This window comes from Sycon ciliatum, chromosome 8 (genome assembly GCF_964019385.1).
Source record: "Sycon ciliatum chromosome 8, ocSycCili1.1, whole genome shotgun sequence".
Taxonomy (NCBI): Eukaryota; Metazoa; Porifera; class Calcarea; order Leucosolenida; family Sycettidae; genus Sycon; species Sycon ciliatum.
In genome coordinates this window covers 11,597,486-11,625,320 of record NC_088650.1, presented here as the reverse complement: position 1 = coordinate 11,625,320, position 27,835 = coordinate 11,597,486, and the positions used below count along the sequence as shown (strand labels likewise).

The 27,835-nt window shown below is 47.6% G+C and overlaps 1 protein-coding gene across 1 annotated transcript; it reads right to left on the bottom strand.

Moving 5' to 3' along the window:
• Positions 1-2,783: 2,783 nt before the first annotated feature.
• Positions 2,784-27,271, bottom strand: LOC135823419 (uncharacterized). The gene is made up of 16 exons (XM_065336269.1): positions 26,906-27,271; positions 24,548-24,622; positions 23,249-23,366; positions 21,405-21,552; positions 20,819-20,879; positions 19,671-19,797; positions 19,125-19,230; positions 18,347-18,515; positions 16,897-16,964; positions 16,402-16,500; positions 15,198-15,333; positions 14,223-14,283; positions 6,689-6,776; positions 5,824-5,934; positions 5,285-5,526; positions 2,784-3,675 (listed from the first exon to the last, which is right to left on the bottom strand). The coding sequence occupies exons 1-16, from the start codon at positions 27,075-27,077 to the stop codon at positions 3,519-3,521; spliced, it is 1,938 nt and encodes a 645-aa protein (XP_065192341.1). The 5' UTR covers positions 27,078-27,271; the 3' UTR covers positions 2,784-3,518.
• Positions 27,272-27,835: the final 564 nt, after the last annotated feature.

Below are 27,835 nucleotides of genomic sequence, written 5' to 3'. Positions count from 1 at the left end.
GAGCCAAGGGACAGTACTACAACCTGTAATTGGCATATCCATTTTCAGTGGGAGATCGGTGCAAGTGGTAGATTTACACAGTGCACGTCTAATCCAAGCCTCAAGGCTAGCCATGGACCCTGGCCACTGCCATTCAGTGGACTCAGCGCACCAGTGGAACGCAGACCCAGGAGAACCAGCAATGAATGACACAGGGAATATTCAATCCCCAAGAGAACTCCGCATTCGGGGCCTCTGTCGAACACTTAAATCAAGTGGTCTATATCTGCTGCAAGGGTGTTCCTAGTATACTGTTTGCATACAAGTACACGTAGTACGTGCAGTGGAGTTCAGTGTGTGGGCAGTCTGGAACTGATGAGAATGCCAAAGATGTTCTCTACTTTCCGCCTGGAAAAGGCAATTTTTACTTCCCTGTTAGTCACTTAAAGCGCCTTCAGCAAGAACTCACAATCATCATGTGAAGAGAGTTTTCGCCACTGGCGTGCCCCATAGCAAGCCCATGCAGAGTTGCACACTAGCGGTTTACTACTAGTAAACATAGCGTTACCGCCGTACCATAGCTGTGAAAATACTACCGGGACACTTGTCATCAAACTCAAACCATAACCGGATACTAGTAAAAAACAAAAAACAAAGCCAAGCAGAAGGCAAGTGCAACATACCGTAGAACCTGCCAAGGCAACCACTCGTATAAGGCGGCCGCCACTACGACCAGGACCCAGGGGTGCTATTTCCAGTCAAACGACCCTGGATAAGGAGGCCGCTGGTGCACAGTGACCACATTTTGAAGGTGCCTTGAGCGGTCGCCTTAGACCGGTTACACTGTAGTCTACCACGGAAAGATACCCACCGTTCACCAAACAATTGATTATTCTGTTGCCATGGTTGGACAACTGATGCCACCCGAACAAACTCTGGACTGCAGCTAGCGTAGATAAGAGAAGAGAGGACAGGCTAGCTTAGCCATGCACATAAACTGGCTTCTTGCTGCAACTGCATATACTAAATGAGTGCCATGCATGCCCTGGCCGATGCACTGTTCCAGAATTCTGTTCGCCAGCGTGTGCATTCTGTACTATCTCGTCTGAGCAAAACCCTTTAGCCAAACACCAACTGTCCCAAACGCTTCACGTGTGTTTTGGGAATGATATTTTCTTTGCAACGGGCTCTACACTGTCTCATCGTAAAAATACGAAAGTCAACAGGACACTCACTTTGACAGAAGCCTACTCATCATATTGATCCTCGCCACCGCACCAAGACAAAGAAACAATAACCGATCAATGAATTAATCATGTAATCAATTAAGAAATCAATCCACAGTTTAGACGCATACCACTGTATGTGCAGCGTACCAATCAGTCTCTTGGGTGCCCAGACTTGCAAGACATAATAATTATCAATTTATCATACCTGCCAACCTTTGCAAACCCGAGATCGGAACAGACAATGACATACCCACATGTAGGTATGAAAATGTATACACATAGTACATGTAGCTGTGAGGTACTGTAAAACATGTAATTTTAGGTGCATTAAAATTTCGGTGTCAGGGACCTGCCAGGTTTCGGGTGTAATTTAGAATTAGGTGACCAGCATTCCCTGCACATACAGTGCATACTCTGGTGCCTTTTGGGTGTAAACTAAATTTAGGTGCCTGGTTTCTCTACCGAAATCACCGAAATTAAAGTTACACCGAAAATATCGTTTTTTACAGCATGCGACAAATGCTCTTTCGGGTGCTTATTACCGCCCTCGACATCCGGACGGTCCCGGCCAAATCATGACGGTTGGCAGGCGTGTAATAATTATTATGATTTCGAGGCAGTACATGTACTCGTGCAGTCAATAGCAACAACAACAACAACACACGCCGCGACAACAAAACATGTCAAGTGACTTGGACTGTGTACATTCATTGCCAAAGCTGCACTACACACACACACACACACACACACACGACAAGCACGCCGACAACGGCAATAACGGAGAGTAGAACGGTCTGCTGTTGGCGAGAGATCCGCTCACTGAAACTCATAGACGGCCGCCAGACAACGATTTGTAGCACGTACTTTCCCAATGCGTGCAAACTGACTGGACTGCCAATTCGTAGCACCCCGCACTTTCCCGACGTGCAAACTGACTGGACAGCCAATTTGTAGCACCCCGCACTTTCCCAACGTGCAAACTGACTGGACTGCCAATTTGTAGCACCCCGCACTTTCCCAACGTGCAAAACTGACTGGGCCGCCGCAGGCCATAGCACGCTCTCACCAGAGTAACCTCCACACTGTCAAGCCCAGCATCCTCTTAGCTTCCTGGAGTAATAGCCCCTGGCTAAGAGCAAAGAAATACATGCCAACTAACTTGCTAGCGAGCCAAATCCTCCCCCCCCTCCAAAAAGAAAAAAATTCAAGGAGTTGGACTGCATGCAGGCAGTCTCAGACAGAGTTGAGCAACTGCCAGGCAGAGAGCTATTGGACAGTGTCACATTCTGCACTCCTAGCCTCGAGCCACACACGTGCCATAGCCGACATAACTTGGCAGACAGGCCAGCAGCACGTCAAAGAACTGCAGTACATGTAGATGTATGCCACTATTCAGAAATGGACACACACTTGGGCTGCAGCGGTACAGAGTTATGAAGGGCTAAAGCAATAGCGGATTCCCAGCTCCCTGTCGATTACGTTTAACTTCAATGATCGATTATAATTCACAAACACGGATTTTTGGTACTTTTCCGGACGCAAAATCCATAACGAGTAATCGGTAGACCATTCTCGAACAAATTGGAGCGGGTTTATTCCACATGCGTCCAAAAACAAGCACTGCTTGCACAGCACCACACAGCCACACAAGTTGGAGTTCTCCAGCTGCACAATGATTGCTAGTCTGAGCAGTAAGCAAGCACGCCCACAGCGTGTCACCAAACGAGTCTATGCATCCAAGAAGACTCTCTGCGTCATCTCAAGTTCCCAAATCACCAAACGCTGGAAATGGCGAAGCATTGCTGCTGTGAGCCATGATTATAATAAATAAGTTCGGTTAAGACTCAATATACACAGGAGCGCTGCGCAAAGAGAAAAGTTTGAAAAATAAAATGCCTAGATGCTGCACAACGATTGAGGAGTGAGTATGAATGATGCAGTAGAAACGAGCATAGTTCTCTCTACAAGCACACGGCTACACCGTCTCAACGAGGCTAAAGTAGGCTGATGCACCTGCAGGACAATCTACAGCCACGCCCGCCGCAACCTTACACCCCGATCAAAGGCGGAGCTCGCCAATGCGGTACGCACTGCGCCGAGGCCAAAAACAAACGAGCGCATCGCTGCAGGCGAGTCTACACGGCCAGCACGGCATGTCCTGCCGATAAGAACAAGCCGTAGTACTACAAGCGGAGGATACACCACCATAACTCCATGCACCAGCACAGGCACGGAGATAAAGCGACAAAGTCGTACTGACCCAGACCCAGTGTAAGAGTACCGGTACGTTACCTTTTCGTCAACACAGCACTAGTTGTTGAAGGCGCCCTGCATCTGGAAAGCCTCGATCGACGTGAATATCACACTGCCATTGTTAGAGAAGAGCTGAACGTTCATGCTGCTTTCCTGAGTTGGGTAGACTCGCTCCGTAATGACCAGCGCATTCTCCACAAACACTTCCACAACACTACAGCACAGAGCACAGGACAGCCATAAGACACAGCTGCTGTACAACTGCGAGTCTGGTTCAGAGTGAGCACCCTAGCACCCAAGAGGCACCCCCCCCCCCCCTCCCCTCCCCACCACCACCACACACACACACACACGAATGCAACCTCTCGACAAGGAGAAGCTGCTACGAGGAAGTTTGAGGCTTCTTGCAGCCTTCCCAATGCTCAAGTAGGTGCAACACTATTGGGGTGTTGGACAGAGAAAGTGATGGGCATAAACAACCTCATCAAAGCCTGAAGGTTTCTATACTTCCCAGTATTTCACGCCAACAGACTGATGGCTTGGTTCCGAAGAGCATCTTTCCCTAGAAGATGCCCAACGAGGCGACCGTTGACATCCAACTCGTTGCTGTGAGAGGCCGGAAATGAGATTTTTTCAGAGTAAAAAAGTACTGGCACAAGGTCATGTGCAGGGCAGGCAGATTAGTGTCAGCCCAAATTTGCTCGAGACTTTTCGATATTATGCCGCATAATTTTGCTGCGCTTCTTTCGATATTATGCTTGGCATTTCCGGGCGGAGACGATATTTTGCTCTGATTATGCTCAATGACAGATTCAAAAACGCCAAATTTGGACCAAATTTTGGAGAAAATTTCAGAAAAACATCGAAATATGCTCGGTTTTGCTGGGTTCACATTTTATAGTGTGAAGATTGACCTCACAATGCTCATTACCAAGCTGCCGTGCAAAGGAATTTAGTTTTGAGCATGGACCTAGTACAATACACGCATGTACCTCTGGCGCTGGACGTGAACTTCCGAGTATCTGCGAAATCACGGTGAAAATCTCCAAAAAATTCGAAATTATGCTCCAAATATGCCGGGCAATTCTTTTTCTAAAATGTTTCGATATTATGCCAAAAGAATTGCCGGCAAATTTGGGCTGACACTAAGGCAGATGCCAACTAGTGTTTTCTGACGACTCCGTACTGAAGACGTGGACAAAATATTATATATTACACTGTAGATCGTTTGCCCAATGGGCGAGGCCTGGGTAGTCAGAGAACTGCTACAATGCCGCTCGAACAAATCCGACTCAAAACTTTTTTTTCAAAAGGAGCGCCTTTTCAAAACTTTTTTCCAGACTTGGGGAAATTGAATTATAAATCCAAAACTTTTCCAGACTTCCAAAAACTTCGCTGTGTGAGTCTAGTGTGCGCCCTGCACTAGAACACAGCCCAGTGTTCACAGGTCTACAAAACCCACTTTAAATCTCAAAAATCTGGGTTTTGGATCTGCTTCTCCATACATTTTGCCATGGCATACCTGTCCTAATTTTGTAAAGCCTGGCTGAATTTCTATTTCCCTGTTCTTGGACTTTTCTGGCCTCAAATGTGGCAAGGAGTAATTGCACGGGTCACACAATGCAGGATGTACTGTTGTTTTCACGATATCTACAACTATGTGACAGAGACACCAAAAAGTTAGGGTGCCAGTTTCCAATGAATGGACTGTAGGGCTGCACAGCGCCCTGCACGTGCTTGACTTGCGTGATCCGATTTCATTGAGCAGCAAAGCGGACCCACCAAACTTAAACGTAAACGACAGCGGAGCAGAGACTACTGACCTGTGATCGATGAAGATCTGCACGGTCACAGAGTCCGTCACTGGGGTCTCGCCAACGTGAACCGATGGGCCAAACCGCGCCAGAAGCTCAGACTTGCGCTTCTCGCTGATACGGTCAGAAACAGACTTGCTACGCGGAGCCAGACTCTTCGGTGCGTAGGAGAATGGCACGTGTTTCTCCTCGCCGCTCGCCTCCGGGTTCAAGCTGGAGTGGAGCGTGGAAACTGAGAGCACACTGTTTTGCTGCATCGCGGGTAAGAACACGAACACACGCATACGCGTACGCACACATGCATATGCACACACAAACATACACACACACACACACACACACACACATCCTCATCATCCTCATCATCCTCATCATCCTCATCATCAGTGGATCAATATTGGCAAATTAGAATTTGACTAAAAGTCGACTTGTCTAGCTATTCACATCCTCGCAAACCTTTCGGCCAACCAGTGACAACATTGAATTTGCACGTGGGGAAAATCGTGCACATGGAATGTCAAATCAATTTGGCTAGCAGCAGTACCTACCAGAGAAGACACTCCGGAGGAGACATTCAAGCCGGACGGAACCAGCGGAGGGACCTTGTTCTTCAGGAAACAGCAATTCGACCCCACCGTACAGTTGAATCCAATGTTCACCTGCGGACACGGATGAAAACGGCAAGAAACACGTGGTGTGGCTGAAACCCTACTATACAGGTAGTTGACTCTGAGTACAGTCAGACCTCGTTTATCCGGATCCCTCGCCATCCGGAAGAAAATAGTTGGTTACAAATGTACAGCATATGCCATGCTTACATACAGTATGTGTGTTCGATTATCCGGTTCCCTCGCCTATCCGGATATTTTTGTGGAAAACGGATGTGTGCGGTTATGCGAGGTCTGACTGTATAACGAACTCACATGTATTCCGTGATGCAGAAAACCATTGTCCAAGTCTCAGTTTGAACCCATACAGAATTGACCCTCCCTAGCAAACTGTTCTCGCTTATAACGATCCTAAAACAATTTTTCTTGGGGGGGGGGGGGGGGGGGGCACGTACACCAAGTGCGAAAGTAAAAGAAAATCGTTGACCAAAGTTTGTCATAGAGGAGAATTATGCAAGACTGAGCCATAGCTGTATGTGAGAGCAAAAAACACCGACGGATTTCCTTTTCGAAAGCCCCAATCCGTCAAAGTTCGACGACGGCCAAAACGTTTAGTTCAAGATTGGCCAAAGCTTCTCACTGGACAACAATTTCTGATTCACAGTATTCAGTTCACAGCGGCACCATGTTCAATATGAAAAGCTGAACTACAAAAGTGAGGTGATTCCGGATGAGCAACTCTGATGAGTGATTTCCGGGTTCTTTTGGCCATGAGTGCGGACGTTCTTTGACGGTTGCAACTCACTGGGAATTTGTAAACAAAATCGAAGGATTTGCACTTGGCATCAGCGCAGCATGCGGCCTTGCACTCCTCCAGCGTAGAAATCTCAAACCTATGCAAGGGAGGATACGGACACAGACACATACACATGTGCACACACGCACACACAGACACACATACACACACACACACACACACACACACACACACACACACACACACAATACTCTGATCAGAATCAAAATCACGGGTGAGCAGCCAAACTACAAACTGAAAGGAAGCAGTATGCTGGCAGAGTCTGCTACATACACACACACACCTTATTGCCATTGTGCATCATGCCCCATGTAAGCAGGGTCTTTGCTCTAGTAGCTACAGTGCGTTTCAAAAATATAGACGCGCGATGTAAAAAAAACCGTTAGGCCAGCATATATGTAGGACTCAGTGACCAGTCAAGGCCCCGTGACCAATCACGGTCCCCGTGACCAGTCAAACAGTCACAAACCCCCCATGACCAGTCACAAATTAGTTTACCAGTCACAATGCCCCATGACCAGTCACAAATCACCATACATGTACATGTGTAAAGTACACAGTTCGTGACTGCTCGCAGGGTGCTTCGTACTGCAGGATTTGTTGTGGAAACTATAATTCCCTATGAGCGGTCGCAGAATACAGTTGTGACCACTATAATTCCATGCGGAATGTACAGTTGTGACCACTCTTTCTCTGTGAGTAGTCACAGGCAGAATATAAGTATATCTGTATTACAAGAGAGATTGGAGGCTTTGTCACAACTCTGAGTTTCACGTATTACTACGATCGTCAGGCAACTGATGGCTCCTAAACGGGCAGCCTGAACATAAGGGGGAGCAAGGGGTTAGGTGGGAAATTCTGAGGGGTATCATAGGCGACGGGTATTATAGTGCAAGAGTCAGGTGCAGGCGTGAAGTTGCCAAGTCTTCAGACTTGGGGCTATGCAGCAGCAGTTCCAGCGTGAATGACATAGAATAGAGCTGGGGACCACACATGCCCACACCATTACACACACACATGCACCCACACTCTCTCCCTTTTCTCACATACACTCACACGCGCACACACACACACACACACACACACACACACACACACACACACACACACACACACACTCATTCTCTAAATCTCTCTCTCACACACACGCACATATGTCATTCATTCTCTACATCACACACACACACACACACACACACACCTGGCCTGGTGTACAGCTGCCAAATGCTTAGCCACGCCGCCCCCGAGACAGGGGAAGAGTAGAAGAGAGAGTTTGAAACACACACACACACACACACAACTGGCCTGGTGTACAGCTGCCAAATGCTTGGCCACGCCGCCCCCGAGACAGGGGGAGAGTAGAAGAGAGAGTTTGAGACACACATCCACACACACATACACACAAACATCCACACACACACACACACACACACACACACACACACACACACACACACACATCCACACACACACACACACACACATCCACGCACGCACACACAAACACACACACACATTCTCTCTCTCTCACACACACACATACACACACTCTCTTTCTCACGCATGCACACACACACACACACATGCGCGCGCACACTTACTCACACACACACACACAAATAGGCAGCGGGACTACCAGCTAGATTCACGTGACCTTGCGGACAAAGTTACGGAGGTAGAACTTGTTTTCATGACGACACTTGGACACAAGTACTTCTTTCTGTATTATTATTTTATCTCTTTTCAACCAATCCACAAGCCAAGAAGAGATGCGTAGACGGAAGAACCATACTCTTGGTGATACTGACCGCAAACATGATTAATTCCTCCAGGCCATTGAGCACCCAATTCTAAACCTTATCTAAGCAAAGCAGCATGCCAGTTCAAGAACATGTCGTCAGACATACATATCGATACATGTCTGGTACACTCTCACTAACAAGCAGGCATCGCAGGCTACATTCGCACCAGCAATCAAAAGAAGTTGAAGTGAGTGAATATTTCTATAAAATTAATAATTGGAAGACAAATGAAGGTGTGGAGGATCGCCCAAAAACACTGACAAGGAGAAAGTAAACGGTACACAGTACTCGTATGCATGTACTTATACACGTTATAGCAGCACAACGAGAAAGACCATGATGCATGATGATTAATGTTGCATCAATAAATTTTACAGAGTTATTTTGGGAGTAGAAATGAAGATGTGTTCGAAGCAGTAAACTGCGTAAGCACTACGTTGAGCCAGAATATTGAAATACAGTTTCCTGCAGTCAAACAAGACACTCACACTTCTCTGGTCTAGTTCGCCATTCTTATCGATAAACATGACTTGATTTAATTTCTTACGATGGTTCTTGAGAATGGATCAATGATGTCTTGAATAGATGTCTTCCTGAACGAATTCAACTGAGAGGCAGTTTCAGTTTCAACAAGCTGGACATTGTTTTTCTGTGGAGTCTTCCACAAGAAAGACAGAGCTACACACACGAAGGTGCTTGATGTACTCAGTACCTTCTTGGAAATGAACATATTTTCATTTCCATCTTCATTATATTTTCGTCTCTGCATCGTCGACGATGTCCACTTCTGACTCCGTAATCTTGTCACCCATCCTCTCCAAAAACACAAATCGAGTGCTGCTTGCATGCTGGTTCAGTTGAAGTCAGTCTCTGCTCTAGCAAGATCGGCATGCAAAAATTACATGACTGAAAATATTCCGAAATAGGTTTTCTGAACGACGAAGTTTGTTCTTCAAATATGATGAATAGCACAACCTACTAGCCAGAACGTCCTCTCAAAAGAGATTCTATCTGAAGCCTGCAAGATTTTCGACCACCCTTCGTTTTGGAGAGGAGCCCACACACACTCGAGCTACAAGTAAACTACGCGGAGATCGAGAGTTGATCGAAATCTTTCTTGCTCACTTCTGAAACCTGTGAAGGAAAAAAGTATGCTGAACGCGTGAATGCCTACAGTTGAGTCGTAATATTTTGACGTGGATCCTGTGACCGTTCACAGAGAAAGTCGCGGCTGTTTCTGACTGGTCATCGGGATTCAAACTGGTGTGTGACTTTATGACTGCTCTTCGGGGATTTGTGACTGTTTGATTGGTCACGGGGATCGTGATCGGTCATCGAGACGTGACTGCTCAAATCTGTGATTACTTCTTGCACAAAAATTTCGAAATTGGGCGTTTGTTATCTGATTGCTTGAAGATGTATTTTATTATTATTATGTGCTTGTTCGCGTAGACATCAGCATGGCCTGCAGCTGCATTAATGGGCATGCGAATCATGCAAACCAGCCAAAAATGTTCGCATAAGCCACTTCGAATAGATACAAAAGACCATAACAGTTTCAAAAAAAAGAAGAAATATGCGAAAAGAAGACAAAAACTAGGGTGCCGACACCACTCGGGCACAGATGCCCACCCAACTGCTTCGGTCAGCAGCAAGGGCACGGACCGCCTCCAGATCGACTTTGCTTGACAGGGAAAGTCCAATCCGCTTGGCATCATCTTGTAGTAGCGTCGGTAGTGTGTGTCTTGGTCGTCCCCTCCAGCCCGCTGGACGAGGCTCTGCGAAGTACGCTCCCATGGCCAGGGATGGTGGGGAGTCAGCCGGGAGCCGGAGGACGTGCCCAAAGAGCCTCCACCTAGCTCTCAAGATGATAATGCGGAGAGGAACCGCGCCGGTACGCTCATAGAGCCTCTCGTTCCTAATCCGATTCGGGAACACAATGCCGATTAGCGCCCGCAGCTGTTTTCGGTGGAAGGCCTCAATACGGCTCAGCTGCTGTTTCGTTGGTGCCCATGTTGCACAATTGTAGCAGAGTACAGGGAGTACAAAGGCATTATAGAGCCGGATGCGGAGATCCTCCGAAACTAGCGACCTACGGATCCACAGCGTCCAGAGTTTACCAAAGGCAACAGTTGCCAGTTGCTGTCGCCGTAGCATATCCTCGGCATCACCTAATAGGGACCCGAGTTTCTTGGTGGCTCGCCACTCCTCCTCGATGCGATCAGTGTGCCGTTCGATGTGCGTGTGCTCTGTTTTGGTCTCATTCACTTTCAAATCCCATTCGAGGAGCTTGTTGGATATGGTTGGAAGGAGGGTCCTCAGCCTCTCACCATCAGTAGTCACGAAATCCACATCGTCGGCGTAGGCAGTTTCAGTTGGTAACCCCAGGGAGATATCGGCAGGGGGACGTGGTAGAAGAAGAGGCCGGACATCACGCAGCGCACCCTCAAGGTACACAATGAAAAGAACAGGAGACAACGAGTCACCTTGGGGTGTGCCGCGGAGAGTGGGGAATGACGGGCCCTTAGCGGATGGGAGTACAACCCGCAGTACGGTGTCCTGGAGGAGGTAACTGATCATTCGGATTTCATCCGGCTGCAAGAACGATCCCAGCACCGAGATGAGCCGTGGCCTGCTTATACAGTCAAACGCTTTTGACATATCAATGCCTAGGATATCCAGCGCACAGCGATAGCGTTGGCATCGAGCCGCCAACCATCGGTATGACCACACAACATCTGTGGTGCTTCTGCTGGGGCGGAAACCACTCTGTGTGTGTGCAACGAAGTTGTTGACGTCCTTGTTGATCCTCCGCAGCACAATCAATGATAGAATCTTCCTGAGCGCTGTGAGTAAAACCACGGGCCGTAGGTGAGCGACTGGTCCCCTTGATTTGCCAGGCTTTTGTAACGGAATAAGCGACCCACTACCGATGCTGTTCAGGGGCAGGCCTGTCTCGACGGCAGAGTTGAGGACCTGGGCGATATTGGAGTAGACGAGGGCAGGTGAGTACTTTAGCAGCTCCCCTGGCATGTTATCTGGGCCACTTGACCTGCCATTGTTCAACTTTCCAGCTGCCTGTGTCACCTCTGCCTCAGAAATGGGCCGCTCAAGCCGGCGGTACTGAATAGCGCAATCCTGGTCGGCAAGGCCCGGTCGCCGCAGCAACAGTGCACCAGGCTCCGGTGTGTACAGCTTAGAAAAGTGGTCGGTGATTTGGATGGCTACCGAGACTGGCTGTATTACTTGTCTACCCGCTTCATCATGCACAGTGATAGGCTGTTGTTTTTGTCGCTGGAGTAGATGGACTGCATGAAACATCTGTGCTGTATCCTTCTTTGCTTCTACTTCCCTCGCCCGAGCGTCCAGCTCATTCGATGCTAGTTCCTTTGCTCGCAGCCGGATTCGGTGTGAGAGGGTGTTCCGCCGATGCTTCAGATCAGTCACTTGCCGTGGATCCCTACTTGTAGTTATCAGCAGTCGTAACCGTTTTTTCTCTTCTGACCAGGAATGTAGCTGATCATCCATGAAACGCTGTTGCTTCTTTGGGGGCTGTGCCAGTCCAATGGTATTCTTTGCCGTTTGCTGGATGAAAGACGAGATCGATGTCCAGTGTGCTTCCGGTGTGGATGTGTCTACTGCGCCGTTGGCGATCCGATGGGTGAGTTGGGACTGGAAGTTTTGACGGCAGGTGTGCTCGCTCAATCTATGAACCTGAAACTTCTGAGCTTTCGCGGTTCTTTTTGTTGTTGTTATGTGCCCACAGACCATAGATCCTGCTCAGACGGGCGCGTGCGACAACGAGCCGATGGTCTGATTTCACAAGTGTCCCAGCATAGGATCGGGCATCTGTGAAAATCTGCTTCTGGTTGCTGCTACTCAAGATGAAATCTATTTGATTGTATATAGGGATAGAGCAACCGCCGTTTGGGTTGTGCCTCCAACCTGTCCAGGTTGTCAGATGCCTAGCTGGATGTTGAAAGGCAGTGTTACATGCAAAGAGATCAAACGACTCGCAGAAATCCGCTAGCATAGCTCCGCTGTAGTTACGACGTCCACGACCATATCGTCCGGTGCACGAGCCGCCTGAGTCATCCCTCTGGCCGAGTTTGGCATTGAAGTCGCCAGCGACGAGAACGAGCGAACTGGACCTTACTGAACCCAGGCAATCTCCGAGCGCTGAGTAGAACTCGTCGAGATGGACATCATCTGCCGCTACGCGGGTTGCCGTTGGCGCATACACATTGACGAGAGATAAAGTACTTCTCTTGGACAAATTGATTTGTATCGCAGCTACTCGGTCTGATACTGACCATATCCGATGAATACGTTCAAACAGGCTGTTGTGAATAGCGAACCCAAGCCCATAATGCCTGTTCGCCGTTGGTAAGCAGAATATCCTGTAGTCACCAGCTAGTTCGTCGCAGCCGTCCTTTATTTTAGTCTCTTGCAAACTGCAAATTTTAATTTTGTATTTCCGAAGGTCATCAGCAAGCTGCTGTTTCTTTAGGCTTGACGACAAGCCGCGGACATTGAATGAACCCACACCAAAGTCCTGTTCTGTACTACTGTCATTACGTTGAGAAGATGTAGATGTATATGAGTGTAATTGGGGGAACGACCTGAGCAATATTCCGAAAAAAATTCTCAAGAAGATCCAGCCCAATTTGAAATATTTCAAAAATACCCTGCGTCTGTATTTTTGAAATGGACTGTAGTGTGGCTACCTGAAGATGCTTGACGTTTGCAAGTAGTCCAGTCTTACAAGTGGCAATGCTATGGTTTGCTCCCATACTCCCCAAGCGGTGGGTGAATTTTTAATCAGTGCCCTTCAAAACAATGCTAAGCACCTGGCTTCTCTCGGCCTGAGCATCAGTCGGGCAAAAAGAATCGCTCAGTAATAACATCAAACCAAAAGCCTCAAAGCCCTGAGAGAGAGAGAGAGAGAGAGAGAAAGACAGAGAGAGAGAGAGAGAGACACACACACACACACACACACACACACACACACACAGAGGGAGAGAGAGGGAGAGAGAGGGGGAGAGAGAGAGAGAGAGAGAGAGAGAGAGAGAGAGAGAGAGAGAGAGAGAGAGAGAGAGAGAGAGAGAGAGAGAGAGAGAGAGAGAGAGAGAGAGAGAGAGAGAGAGAGAGAGACACACACACAGAGAGAGAGAGAGAGAGAGAGAGAGAGAGAGAGAGAGAGAGAGAGAGAGAGAGAGAGAGAGAGAGAGAGAGAGAGAGAGAGAGAGAGAGAGAGAGAGAGAGAGAGAGAGAGGGAGAGAGAGAGAGAGAGAGAGAGAGACGGAGAGAGAGACGGAGAGAGAGAGAGAGAGAGAGAGAGAGAGAGAGAGAGAGAGAGAGAGAGAGAGAGAGAGAGAGAGAGAGAGAGAGAAAGAGTGAGAGAGAGAGAGAGAGAGAGAGAGAGAGAGAGAGAGAGAGAGAGAGAGAGAGAGAGAGAGAGAGAGAGAGAGAGAGAGAGAGAGAGAGAGAGAGAGAGAGAGAGAGAGAGAGAGAGAGAGAGAAAGAGAGAGAGAGAGAGAGAGAGAGAGAGAGAGAGAGAGAGAGAGAGAGAGAGAGAGAGAGAGAGAGAGAGAGAGACACACAGACAGAGAGAGAGAGAGAGAGAGAGAGAGAGAGAGAGAGAGAGAGAGAGAGAGAGAGAGAGAGAGAGAGACAGAGACAGAGAGAGGCAGGCAAAGAGCATGCATGTGTAGACCTACACGTAGTAATCGTAGCCAATCCGGTCCAGTCCATGCGACACTGGAATGTCAATACACTGAACTGTCGTGACACAGACACACAGCAAGCCACAAACACAAACACACAATTCGGGTAAACTCAACCTCAACTTCTGGGTGGCGCAGGACAATAGAGAGGTACGTTTGTCATTCGTCACTGCATCACCTGCCACGCGCATATAGGATGTCGGTGCCAACTGCCACTAGCAGTGCCACTGAAGACGAGGGAAAAAGTAGTGATCCAAGTAGCTTTGTTTCAGTCAGTTAGCCTGGACTAGAAGCCCAGGGCCCGTTTTCAAATATAGAATGCAGGACAGCCGGCAACAGTTTTTGATTGTTCCAGTGGTATCATGGCCTTTCATACTTTGTGTGTGACATGGCGGGTACACATACCCTCCACAATAGGAAACGTGTGTTGATGGTCAAAAAGTTGGTCCGGTAATAACCTGATCAACCGGACCGGTTCCGGCGGGCCTGGAATGCATGAGCAGTAGTGCAGGTGAGTACACTGGGATCAGCACTGCACTGCACTGCACTGCACTGCACTGGTCGACAGCCTACAACACAACCATGCCCGCGGTGCTTGTGTGGGGTGTTCACTGTACACACTACATCATTGTGTCCTTGAGCAGCATCACCACACATACACTGCAGTCTCAGGTACTTTAAGGGCCATCCGTAGATATAGATATTTATTTAGAAACGAAAGCTAGTCGTTTAGGGGGGAGGGGGTTGAGCGCCTGTTCGTTTCTCGAAAAATGTCGATGTACATTTTGCATACGTGAGCATGTCCAGGAAAAGACCAAAAATATCGATACTATGTACCATTTGTATGTGTTCGTTTCTCAGGGAGGGGGTTGACGAGAAACGACTAGTTTTCGTTTCTAAATAAATATCGGCCCCTTAGTTAGAGTAGTCAACTTGTGCATAGGTGGAACAGAAACACAAGTGCCTTACTGGGTACGGGGTTGGGGTTGTTCTTGATGGCAATGGTTGTAAACTCTTTCTCATCCCCCGACATCAGCACCTTGAAGCCGGCTGAGAATTTAGCACTGGGCAGAACTGTCATATTCATAGTGGCGCGGATTGTCATCTGCATCCCACCATGCAGAGGAAAAACGCAAGCACGCATGCGCACAAACACGCACATACACACACATGCACACACACACACACACACGCACACACATCACCGCCACCACCACCACACATGCACGCACACAAATGCAAGAAGAGAAATCCATTTTTTTCTTCAAACTTTCGGAACTCAGTCAATTTCGGGCCAAACTCGAACATCTAAAAATCTAGGTTGCGAAAAATTCAGGCTATCCCTAGGAACTGTCAATATGAACAGTTGCAATTCTGCAGCGCTGCAACCTGGACCATGGCTCCTTTGTGATTTGAGTGGGCAAGATGGGTCTTTAGGCCGGGGATTTCCCTTTACAGCTCTGACTGTTGCCAAAGCGACAATGATTTAATTAAATGAGAGCAAGGCCTCACAGCACTCCCCACGCAAAATTTGAGCTGGCCAAAACCAAGGAGAGAGAAAGGGCTCTTAGAATTTGTTTATAACCATGTATCCAAGTACGGGGGTGATTTTGCTGGGCTGTAGGGCTGGATCCATAACCCGCAAAAAAATAGCGAAGGGAACTAAAGTTTGAAACTCAGGTATTGAGCCAATAATAAAAGTAGAACGGAAAAGGACATATGGAAACGAGTTAAGAGTAACTCTCCACCACTGTAACTAGATACTATATACAGTCAGAAAGTGCAACAACTAGGCACAAAACTGACAGAGTACTGAGACATTCGACGTCCTGACACCTAGCTTCAACACATCTCCGTAGCGTTAACCGACAGCCTTCCAACTTGGAAGGTTCAAGGTTATGGAAAGACCATTGCCTTCCCCTCTTTGGTTTTTCCATAACCTTGAACCTTCCAAGTTGGAAGGCTGTCGGTTAGCGCTACGGAGATGTGTTGAAGCTAGGTGTCAGGACGTCGAATGTCTCAGTACTCTGTCAGTTTTGTGCCTAGTTGTTGCACTTTCTGACTGTATATAGTATCTAGTTACAGTGGTGGAGAGTTACTCGGAACTAAAGTTATAAATAAATCAAGGTACGTTTTATAGAAATTCAATGCAGGATTTGTACTGGGTTCTTACCTGGTTTCCATAGAGCAGTGGCAGCGTTTCCGTCTCTCCAGCGCTCAGTTTCAGACCGTCAAGGCGACCAAGGGGCTTTCCGTACAGAGCGGATACGTCCTGACAACGAGAGAGAGAGAGAGAGAGAGAGAGAGAGAGAGAGATAGAGAGAGAAAGAAAGAAAGAGAGACAGAGAGAGAGAGAGAGAGAGAGAGAGAGAGAGAAAGAGCGGTAAGTCATTGCGTAAATACACAACTCAAGTGCAGTGAGGCACGACAACCTGCGTGGTATACTAGGGTGCGAGCATGTCAAACCGGCAGACTTGCTTTTCCGCCTTAAACTTCTCGCATGACCAAAGAGAATTCTACAATGTCTTTCCCAGCAAACTCGCTTGCTACGAGCATAGCAATACACCAACAGCTATGAGAGGAGCTGTGCAGGAGTGGTAAGTTATCACGACAGGACCAGGAGACGTAAGTTATCACGACAGGACCCTTGCATGGCAGCACTGCTTACCGCTGGTGCCTGAAAGCCAACCTCTTCAGCTGGCAGGGACAGAACCAGGCGAGGTAAACTGACAATACCTAATAACAGGAAAATACCACAGAACACACTCTGATTAAATTAGGGCCGTGTTGCACTGCTCGTCATCCGCGCCTTGAAACGTCATCATTACCATAGTGACCGCGGCTCGAGCTGGAGCAGCGAGGCCGCGGCTCACAGTGAGCTTTCGCTACGATTCTTGACCAAAAACTGCGAGCCGCAGTCGCGTCTCGACCTGTTTCCCGTACTTTGCATTGTTTTGTACACGAGAATTTTAAAATTCAAATTCTTATTCGTTGCGCAGGCCAGAACAGGAGCATTGTTTGATTCCACGCGCGCATCAGGCAGGTAAAACATGATGAAAGAACATGGAGCACGACCGCGAATGGCAAGTGTCAGTGGAACCGCGCTGCTTCGCTGCATGCAGCCAAGTGCCGCGGAGCAGCGGAGCCGCAGTGGAACCCGGCCCTTAGGAAAAAAAAAAGCAGTCGGGTCTAAGAAAAGTCACAATGTGGTTTTCAGTGTTGATTGCGTGCGTGTGGTTGAAAGGTACAAAACGGCTTGGTTCACCCTGCTTACCCCATTTTACCAGTTAGTAGTCAACCTCCATACTTGGAGCCTCGATTTCCAGGTTCAATTATGGCTAAATCCCGCTTGTCAATCGACTACCACTTTTAGCAAGAGTATATAGGCCCCTAAGAATGTGCAACTCTGCATATGGGGTCTCAGACGGCGAAAACGCACATCACGTGTCTCAGGTACGTTTCGTACTAGGTACACACGAAGGATAGCGTGCGCGCAATCCAAATATCTGCCATGATCATGCTGGCGAGTTGCATAAGCGCAGCGAGTTTCTTTCGGAGAGTGCATTTTTTATTACTCTGCTGCTCGCTAAAACCTGGCTGGAAACGTACAACTGGAACACTGCACCACGTGATGCGAGTTTCGCCGTCGGCGTGCCCAATAGAAAGGGTACCAGGAGTTGCACACTCTGGGGAGGTTATAATTTTACTCTTGCTTTTACAAGGTACTTCAGTAGATAGGTTTTTAGGTCATAAAAAGTTGACTTATCACCAGTAGAATACAATACGTGATCGGGCTTTCTGCACTCACGGGCAAAGCAACACACGGGCACAGTGGCACACAAACACATGCGCAAAGCAGCAGGTAAAGTGGAACATCGCTTTCTGACAACCTCACCAATCCGACCAATTCCTCTCCACAAGCAAGCATCCAGGATGGTCAAGTTTACACGTCAGACAGAGGAAAGCTCGGAAAACAGACCGCTTTGTCCAGGTGCGAAAGGCAGTCGGAATCTCGAGGCTCCGCTGTAAATGTATACCAGTACACACGCAAAGCAGCATGCATGCACACGCAAAGTGGCACATACACACGCACAAGGGAATGCAAAAGCCCGGCTTACCAGCATACTGATCGTGCACTTGCCATTCAATGCTCTTCATCTCGTCCACTGCGCCGACAGCCAGACGACGACCTAGAGTATCCAGAATACTGCTGGTATGGTCGAGCATGCCATAGTCAGCATGTCGTAGAGTGTAAACCTTGAAGTCGTTAGCACTGCTGAAGTCAAACTGTAACACGGAGAATGAGCAACAGTGACACAAACAGGGTGAATGGATCACTCCCATGCGTGCACACACGCACACACACAGACACACACACACACACACACACGTTTGCACGCGTACTCACACACCGATTTCAGATGGAAACTCCTCGGGTGGGTTCGGTTGGTACGATCTAGAACGGGATCGAACAGCTGGTGCACATGGAGCAGCCTCATGCAAACCAAACGGCACTCCAGAAACAAAGCACATTTTTGTGAAGTGTGTTGCATTCTTCAAAAGGTGTACGAGTCACCATGGTCGCTTTGTACAGTACAACGAGTGCATGCCAAGTTCAACCCAAAAGGGTATGCACGTGATCATTTGGGACCAAAATCGATGTTCCCGCCAGGTTTTACTTCCAAAAAAACTGCTTGGTCTGCTCTGGCCTCGAGGACGGAGCAAGCAGAACATGTTCTGGTCGGCCCAGAACAGGTGCAGTCCCAACCAAACGCGCTGTTCTCGTGAATCCTGTTCTAGGTCGTACCAAACGAACGCGCCCCTAGTGTCCAGTAAGTCAGTACATAAAAGGACAGTGGGCCGATGCATGCATGCATGGACACTATTATCACCCACCTGGCCGCTGATGCAGAACGAACCAGCCTCCTCGGGAAACGTCAGCGTAAGAACCTGCTGCTTAAACTTGAGCTGAGAGTTGACCACCTCGTAAAAATCAACGCTCCTATAAGAGAAAGAACAGATAGATGCTAGGATTAATAAAGAAGGCCAGGCACACATCTGCTCATAGGCCCGCACGCCCCGAACATTGTTTCTCCACATCCTTTCCCCTGCATGCAGCCTGCACTCAAGCAATCCCACACATCTAACTTCCCCCGTACACATAGCTTCCACGTCCCGCTCCCTGAATCATACCTAGCCCAGTTACCCCGCACCAATAGGTCATAGGTTCCCGTGTTCCTGTATTGCACCTTATGTTGAAATAACTGTTATGTTCCGTTGGCCTGGGTAGCTGCTGACGCGCTCATCACCCATGTTTGCCACAGCTACCCAGACCCTTTATCTAGCTTTGCTTTACACTGGCTCAAACTCCATGTGCACATAACAAGAAAAACGATTCCCACTCTACTCCGCCGCTGTACACGCACTCGTGAAGCAACTCACTTTACAGTAGAGCCAAACGTAGAGTCACCCTGCCAGAAGATACCATGGGATGTCCACGTCTTCAGGTCCTTGCTCTCGAACAGATAGGTGACGGGAATTGAGCTGGTTGCCTTCGCATCGTGAATGCCTGCAACGCATCAGTGACACAAGTAGCATGATGTGTTAAAGCCAGGTGTATTGGTGTACACGATGTGTGCACGTGTGTGTGTTGGGGGGGGGGGGGCAAAGCTTCTATTCACAATACGCTCGTGTTCAAATCAGGGAATTCAGCATTTCAGTGTGTGTCAGCACAAACTGCATGTGTAGAATGACAGCACTCAAAACTAGGCTGCTATACAGCAGATTCACATCCAACACATGACCAGATGGGCAAGCCATAATTGCTCCAACTCCACTGAAGCGCTGCATACAAATCCCAAATTTGTATCAGAAAATGGCATTGTCTCATAATTAGGGCTGAAACAATTATACCGATAACTCGCATATCGATCGTTAAGAGTGCAATCGATAATCGTTAGTGTTCAAAATGAGTGCTAACGATTTTTTATGCATGTATATGAGTGACAGTATTCTAGCCCTTTTACTCCATCCGATAGTGAATACGAGTACAATCATGCACTTTCAAGCGCAGTAAAATTGATTTGTGGCTTTGAAAGAGATCGGAAGAGAATACTCTTTGTCTTTTCAGTTAATTTGCGAGAACGGTCAGAGATAAGAGCAGTTGCCGGAGGGTGATGACAAGATTCTTCGCCCTAGAAACAACATGAAATTCTCTAGGTCATGTTGATAAACCACCCAGATGTCTACAGATGTCAACAGTGCGGTGCCACAAATTTCTAACGTAGCAAAGGTATTGTGGAATTTTTTCATAAACTGGTGTTAGAGGTACACGGGTAGAGCCGACAAGAATCAATAACACCAATATATCGATCGTTAATGATATTGGTTGATCGTTAAGAGTTATTGAATGATCGTTTCAGCCCTACTCATAATACTACTAAAGCAGATCACATCCATACGCATGAGAGACGCAGTTCCAATAGCATATTATTCTACCTCGCTAAACCACACACACACAGGCATCGGAGTCGATAAAGCCTTGGCATGGCGGCAGCGGCGGGGGGGGGGGGGGGGAGCACAAAGCTTACCTTTGCTGTAGGAGCTGTTCAGAGTAGAGCCAGCCAGCAGGAAGAATTGAGATGTGCCGTTCTACATGTACATACACAGTGCCACACATAAAGCGAAAGAAAACACGGTAAAGCCGGAGCCTCCAGAGTCTAGTGACCATTGCAACACGAGACAACCACCTGTCTTGGCTACCTGTTATTTCAAGCCCCCAGACCATCTTTGAGCATACATCCAGACCTTTGATGATGGACCACCTGGCTACAAAGACTGACTTTCTGTGCAGCGTGGAGTGGAATAAACACAGGTGAGACTGTATTGCGTGTACATATAGTTTATACTCCCGGATGAAGACCCAAGGGCGACAATTTGGAGATATTTACGACGATTGCAGTGTAAAACCATGGGGTAAAAACAGGAGATTGAGACATGATATAGTTTGAAGGAAAAAAAACTTGCTGACTACACGCAAAAGCAGATTACACGTGTGACACCACATGGCCAACGGCAACAAAGTCAGCACTGCTCGTTGTCATGTGCTTTCTAGCAAGGCGAGCTCCAGAGCCATCGCTTTTAGAAGCATTCCGGTGCCTAGACTAGCGTACTCACCGACCAAAGGTGGATGTCGGTGAAGTTGCTGCCACCTTCGGGTGGCGTGATGATCGGGTTCAGAGACAAGTCGATCCATTCCACCATGCTATTGTCCACCGAGTGAACAAGATAGACACCGCCGTGCCTGAGGATTGCTGCCACGGCCCTGTGGTGAACACATATTATAGGTACGACAGCAAAAGACCAGGTCAGGTGAACATGGTAGGCAAACAGAAATTTCAGGTACAGAGAAGCCACTCCGTGTCGGATGATGGGTGTTTGTGTTTGTGCAGCTACAGTAAAACCTGGTTAACACGCATGCACTCGCTATTGCAGACCAGTGGAGAGCACACATCATACGGAGGATTCATGGAGTGCTGGGCAACCGAATCTGGCATGTGATAATCATGTAGGATAGTCCACGCACGAGGTGCAGCCCATGAAATGGGCACCCATGAACTGGGCGGAGTGTGGACGGCCTGTATGATAGTGTGTATGTATGTCCACGCACAAAGTGCAGCCCATGAGATGGGCGTCCATGAAATGGACGGAGTGTGGACGGCCCACGCACACGAGGTGCAGCCCATGAAATGGGCACCCATGAACTGGGCGGAGTGTGGACGGCCTGTATGATAGTGTGTATGTATGTCCACGCACAAAGTGCAGCCCATGAGATGGGCGCCCATGAAATGGACGGAGTGTGGACGGCCCACGCACGAAGTGCAATGCCCGTTAGGAGGCAGGAGTGTGGGAGTATGAGTGTGATGGCCGAAGGCCGTGATAATTGCCAGATGAGAGGAGATAGCTGGCCCAGCACTCCTATTTATTTTCGTCTTGTATGAATTATGATACCTGTGTTGAATCAAGGATATCAATATTATTCATAGATGGGAAGAGGTGGGTGGGTGAGAAAGGAACAAACCGGTGTTCTTCTCACTACCCAAGCAAAGCAAATATGAAGTAGCAATACGGCCAGCGCGAAGTATGGTGTATGCGTTACGGGTTCAAGCTCCGATGTGTGCTGCAGCCGCATATGGCTGGTTGGCTGGCGAGTTAAGGTGAGTTCCGGCGTACGCATGTTACATGCCACCACAGCGTGCATGTACGTGTTACTTGACATGCATCAATGAATAGCGTGGGATCTGCGGGCTCTTTGGAAGCCGCTGGAGCGCGTGTGAAGTGGTGGCTTGTGCAATGTGTTAACCTACATTACCGCAAGCTCTAATGTGCTATTTAAGCGACCACCCCACGGTGCAAGCAAAAGCGTTCGTGAAAGCCAGGTGGTCTTTAGAACAAGGTCCCACAGTGTCTGTGTAGAACTGTCGGTGCATGGAAAGGCAGTCGTTAAGAGCAGGTGGTCGCTAAACCCAGAGGTCGCTTACACCAGGTTTTACTGTATTGAAATGTCAGGTACAGAGAAGCCACTCCGTGTCGGATGATGGGGGTTTGTGTTTGTGCAGCTATTGAAATTTTACGTATGAAAGAGATGTACCGAAAAATACCGAAAAATAAAAGGTACACCGAAGTTTGTGAAATTACAGTAGGTACTAGGTGAGTTGTACTAACTCGAAGCCTGCCAATATGCTAGCATGTCTCGTGCGCATGCACTGTCGTGGTAGCATGGTTTTTTCAAAATTTTAACATGAGATGAGGGTGCCTGGTTCGAGTCCCGGTGGTGTGACTGATGATTTTTCTTTCTTTCATATCTGGCTTGCAAGTGTTGAGTTTAGGAGAGAAAAGAGCAGTAAGAGGCATGTGGCCTCTAATTTCCTAATAACTACTATGAGCTGGAGAGACCGTCAGACGGACAACGCCCGGTCCCTGACCGCCCGGATAAACGAGGTATGAGTGCAGTAACACACCTGGAGGAGTTGAACGCCGGCTGCGTGATGGAGATGGATGTCGTTCCCGACGGAATGCCGCGCAAAAGGGAAGCCTCCCAGCTCATCAAATCCGTGCTGGTCGTGTGAGTCCAACTATCTGTAATGTACAAAACACCACCAGCAGAATACCATGCATACGAGAGCTTGGAAGCTCAGGGCCCTACGCTATGCTTTTTTGCCTTGATGACCTAGACAAAAAAAAAGCATAGGGATGTTATAAATTCTTTAAAAAAATCCCTTTTTTTAACCTAGGATTCGAACCCGCACTATCGCGCGCCCTGCATGCATCCCCCTATACACTTCGCATACATACTAATTCTTCCAAGTTGTTTCACATTGTGATCTTGCATTTGAAAGCCCTATTTGAATATGCATTGTGGCCAGCCGTCTTTGATGGCACGGTACGGTAGGGGATAGGTACGGGACAGGTACGATCGAGGGTAATACGACACCGTCTAGCTGCCCGCAATATTCAAATAGGGCTTTCAAACGCAAGCTAATAACGTGAAGCAACTTGGAAGAATGGGTATGAATGCGAAGTGTATGGGGGGGATGCATGTAGGGCGATAGTGCGGGTTCGAATCCCAGGATATGCCTGAAAAAAAAATCCTATGCTTTTTTGCCGTCAGATACGGATAGCGCCAGGCGTGACACAAACACACAAACAAACAAATACCAAATTAAAGCTGTGTGGACCCTGGCTAGCGCCAGACGTTACTGAAGTAACGTCTTCTGCATAGCTACGGGAATAATTATCATTACAAAGAGTACACAGGATATACACAAACAAATCATGGTTCGGGTGAGGTGAGGCTGGAGGCCGAGTTGTCTGAGTTTTTTTCAGGATACACACAGTGGAGAAGACATTCCATTAGGGCTAGGGCTGAAACGGTTTGAGCTTTCAGCTGATCAGTTGACCGGAATCTTCATGGTTAACCAAACGGTTATAACCTTTTTTTAAACATTGCTATCAGGTTCGGCCTCATTTTCTTTGTGCTGCGCTGATGAGTCCACAAAGGACGAAACAGTTCTGTCCGCAGATTGAGTAACGTATAAGGAACATGCCCATTGCTTCACGTGCCATTGTGCATATCCCGTGACTCACTAGGACTCTGGGATACCCTGAAATTCTTGCCAGAGCAGTCATCCAGGTCAACAGCAGCCGTTTTTTTGTTTTTTTGTTTGGGGGGGGGGGGGCACCTGTAGGAAACTAACTCCTTAGGAGTAAACACCAATGGGATACATGCATCATGTAGATACTTGGCCAGATTGACTCACCAATAGCTTCAGCACTGTCATCATCGGTTAACGAGGAACAGTGGTAAAACATGTGATAGACCAATTGGCCCTTGCCTGGAAACAAACAAACAAGCACAGAAATACAACCGCATTGACACAAACGTCCCCCAATCAATAGTGCAGAACTCCCCGCCCCAAACAAGTCGCAAAGAGACATGGCGGAATGCAACATGGAAATCAATTATCGTACGAAGAGTCCGGAGGGCGAATTTCGAAAACGGAAAGAACAGGAAAGGAAACCCATTGAAAGCAGCAATTAGCATATTTCGAGGAAAACCTGGTTGAATATTCAATTTTCTTATCAATGGGAAATTCCTTTAGGAAAGTAAAATACACTGTAGGATGAATTGCAACGGGGCCTGTGTAAAATATTTTTTTCAAACCCACTATTATTACCAAGAGTATATAACCCCCCTCCCAAGAGTGCGCAACTTTGCATATGGGGTCTCCGACGGCGATAACTCACATCACGTGCCTCAGGTACGTTTCGTACTACAGGTGGAATCCTGATAATTCGAACCTCAAAATGCCAGGAAAAAACTTCTAATTATCCGGACATTCTAATTATCCAAACATGAACCCACAACACAATATGTATGTCAAAATGCTCTCATGGTCACGCAGAGTTGCGCTATGGACCTTAGACACAGATTTCACGGATACTGAACTGACCGGCACAGCCTGCTCATGCAAACTGAACTGACCAGTACAGTGTACAGTGAACTTCGAATTACAGTTTGCTAACTTCGAATTATCAGCACAAATCCCACATGTTTTCTATGTAAGTGGGATCTGTGGGACTTCTAATTAACCGGACATATCCAGTTCGAGGTTCGAGTTATCAGAAACGTTTATGTGGAAATTGTATTGATAGAAATCGGTCCTGGAAAAACTTCTAATTAAGCGGTATGTTCGAAATAAGCCATATTCGAATTATCAAGATTCCACCTGTATGTACAAACGAAGGATAGCGTGCGCGCAATCCAAATATCTGCCATGATCATGCTGGCGAGTTGCATACCCGCAGTGAGCTTCTGTCAGAGAGTGCATTTTTTATTACTCTGCTGCTCGCTAAAAACAGGCTGGAAACGTACAACTGGAACACTGGACCACGTGATGTGAGTTTTCGCCGTCGGTGTACCCCATAGAAAGGGTATCAAGAGTTGCACATTCTGGGGAGGGGGGGGGGGGGGGGGTATATACTCTTGTTATTACATGTATAGCATCTACTACAGTTCATTCATAAAAATAAAAATAAAGATGATCTCTGGCTCTGTTGAGCTCCCGTATTTGGTGATTTTCGTGATTTTATTGTACACGGTGCTATCCAGCAAAATTTGAAAATTCAAAAGTTACCCCACCGTGCAACTGGGGGTCAAATTGCACGATGTACAGCTGTGGCCAGAGACACCCAACCTCATGAATAAAGTAGCGCCGCGTTCGAGTGCACAGACCAGTGTGTGTATACAGGGATGAGTTTATCCTGTATCGCATCGCAGTTTGCGATGCAAAATCGATCTACTGCTACTCAAAAGTCACCGTGACTCGCAGAAAACTGCGATACATACAGACTATCCATGCCTAGCCTGCGCTATCAAGTAACATGCATACAGTGCAGTGTATGTGGTGCAGGCACTCTCAATCTGCATGCACATGTATGATTCAGTCGTTTTTTTGCAAATGGGCTTTCAGGCATCACTCTCAAGAAGGACAATGTGGTAAACACCCAACCTTCACAGAAAATGCTACTCAAAATCAAAGACTGCTACACAATTGGGATTTCGTATAGCAGAAACTGCTATGCGAAGATATGACAATAAATTCATCCCTGGTATATGTAGTGCTAGGGCTGCGTAGCGTCCGGCGCTATTGTATTTGTGAGGTTGGATTTCTTTGGCCAGCACTGTAGTACTGTTGCAAGTGGAGTCAAAAGGCATGGATACGGTTTTTCCCAATTCAGTGCTTTTGGGAAATAGACTTTGGCTATTGCAAACAAATTCTCTGAAGAAACTCAAAGTTTGACCCATTTATGGCCAAAAGTAAGATTATTTTTTATGAATGTTTGGAAGGTGCCGGTTTCCAATGAATGGACTGTGTAATATTTTAAAATTTACTTCTATACTGATCGCTCAATCATTTTATGATTGGTATCCCAATCGTGGTCAATGTGAAAAAGGGAAAAACAAAAACAAAAACAACGAACAAAAATACACACACACACACACCACACACACACCACACACACACACACACACACACACACACACACACACACACACACACACACACACGCACACACACACATACACACAGCGCATTTCCAAGACCCAATCTTACCTGCAGAAAAAGCCAGGCTCGGATAATCCAGTCTTCCTCGCTCGCAGGTCAAGTGATAACGTGGTCGATAATCAACGGTGGGATACGTCGTGCCAACACCTTTTGAACGCCTTGTTGCACCGCATACGCCAAGCAATGCAATTGCTACGACCAGCTGCAGTGTTTTCATCATGTCTATCAACTGGAAACTGGATCTACGTGTAGGCAGCGTTGCTTGGACAAGCCGATATAAAAAACAAAATGCACCGGTCTCCGCCACCTGGACAGTGGTGGCTCCGATCTAGATGGCCTGGACCTCACTCACTGAGACAGACAGAAGAATGACTGAATAGAGGGTGCTCCAAGACTGCAAGAGTACAACCCAACCTACAACTAGTACAAGCAGGAACAGCAACAAACTGGAAGCTGGCGAAGACGAATGCTGACAGCCAGCCATACGCACGTGAAGCAAAAAAGTAAAGTGGCTGAGGAGTGACATGTACAATCATAATGTCTTGGCTTGAATAGGAGCTAAGGAGGGGAATCCCCGCGCATGCTCTTTTTTTTATTAATTTTTCTGTTGCTCGGGCCTATACTATACTAGCCTAGCCAGCCTGTGCCCCTTTTTGTGGCCTTTCCCCTGCCCGGCCCCGCCGATGGGAAAACGGGCCTGCTCGTACCTGCGAAAACGTTCCCAATGACCCCGACCCCCACCCCCACACATTATTATTTCCTGCATACGCCGTAGCTGGTCTACGTATACAAACGCATTTCAACCAAGGAGTAGTGATAAAGCCTAACTAAAGCCAAGGGCAAGGTATTTTACTACTCCCTGGTTTCAACACACAAACACGTACATGACATAATCATTGACTACAGAGAGCTCTCCTTCATCATCATCATGAGTCTCTGTAGCCAATGGCACGAACCATGCTTCATCGCAGACTGTCG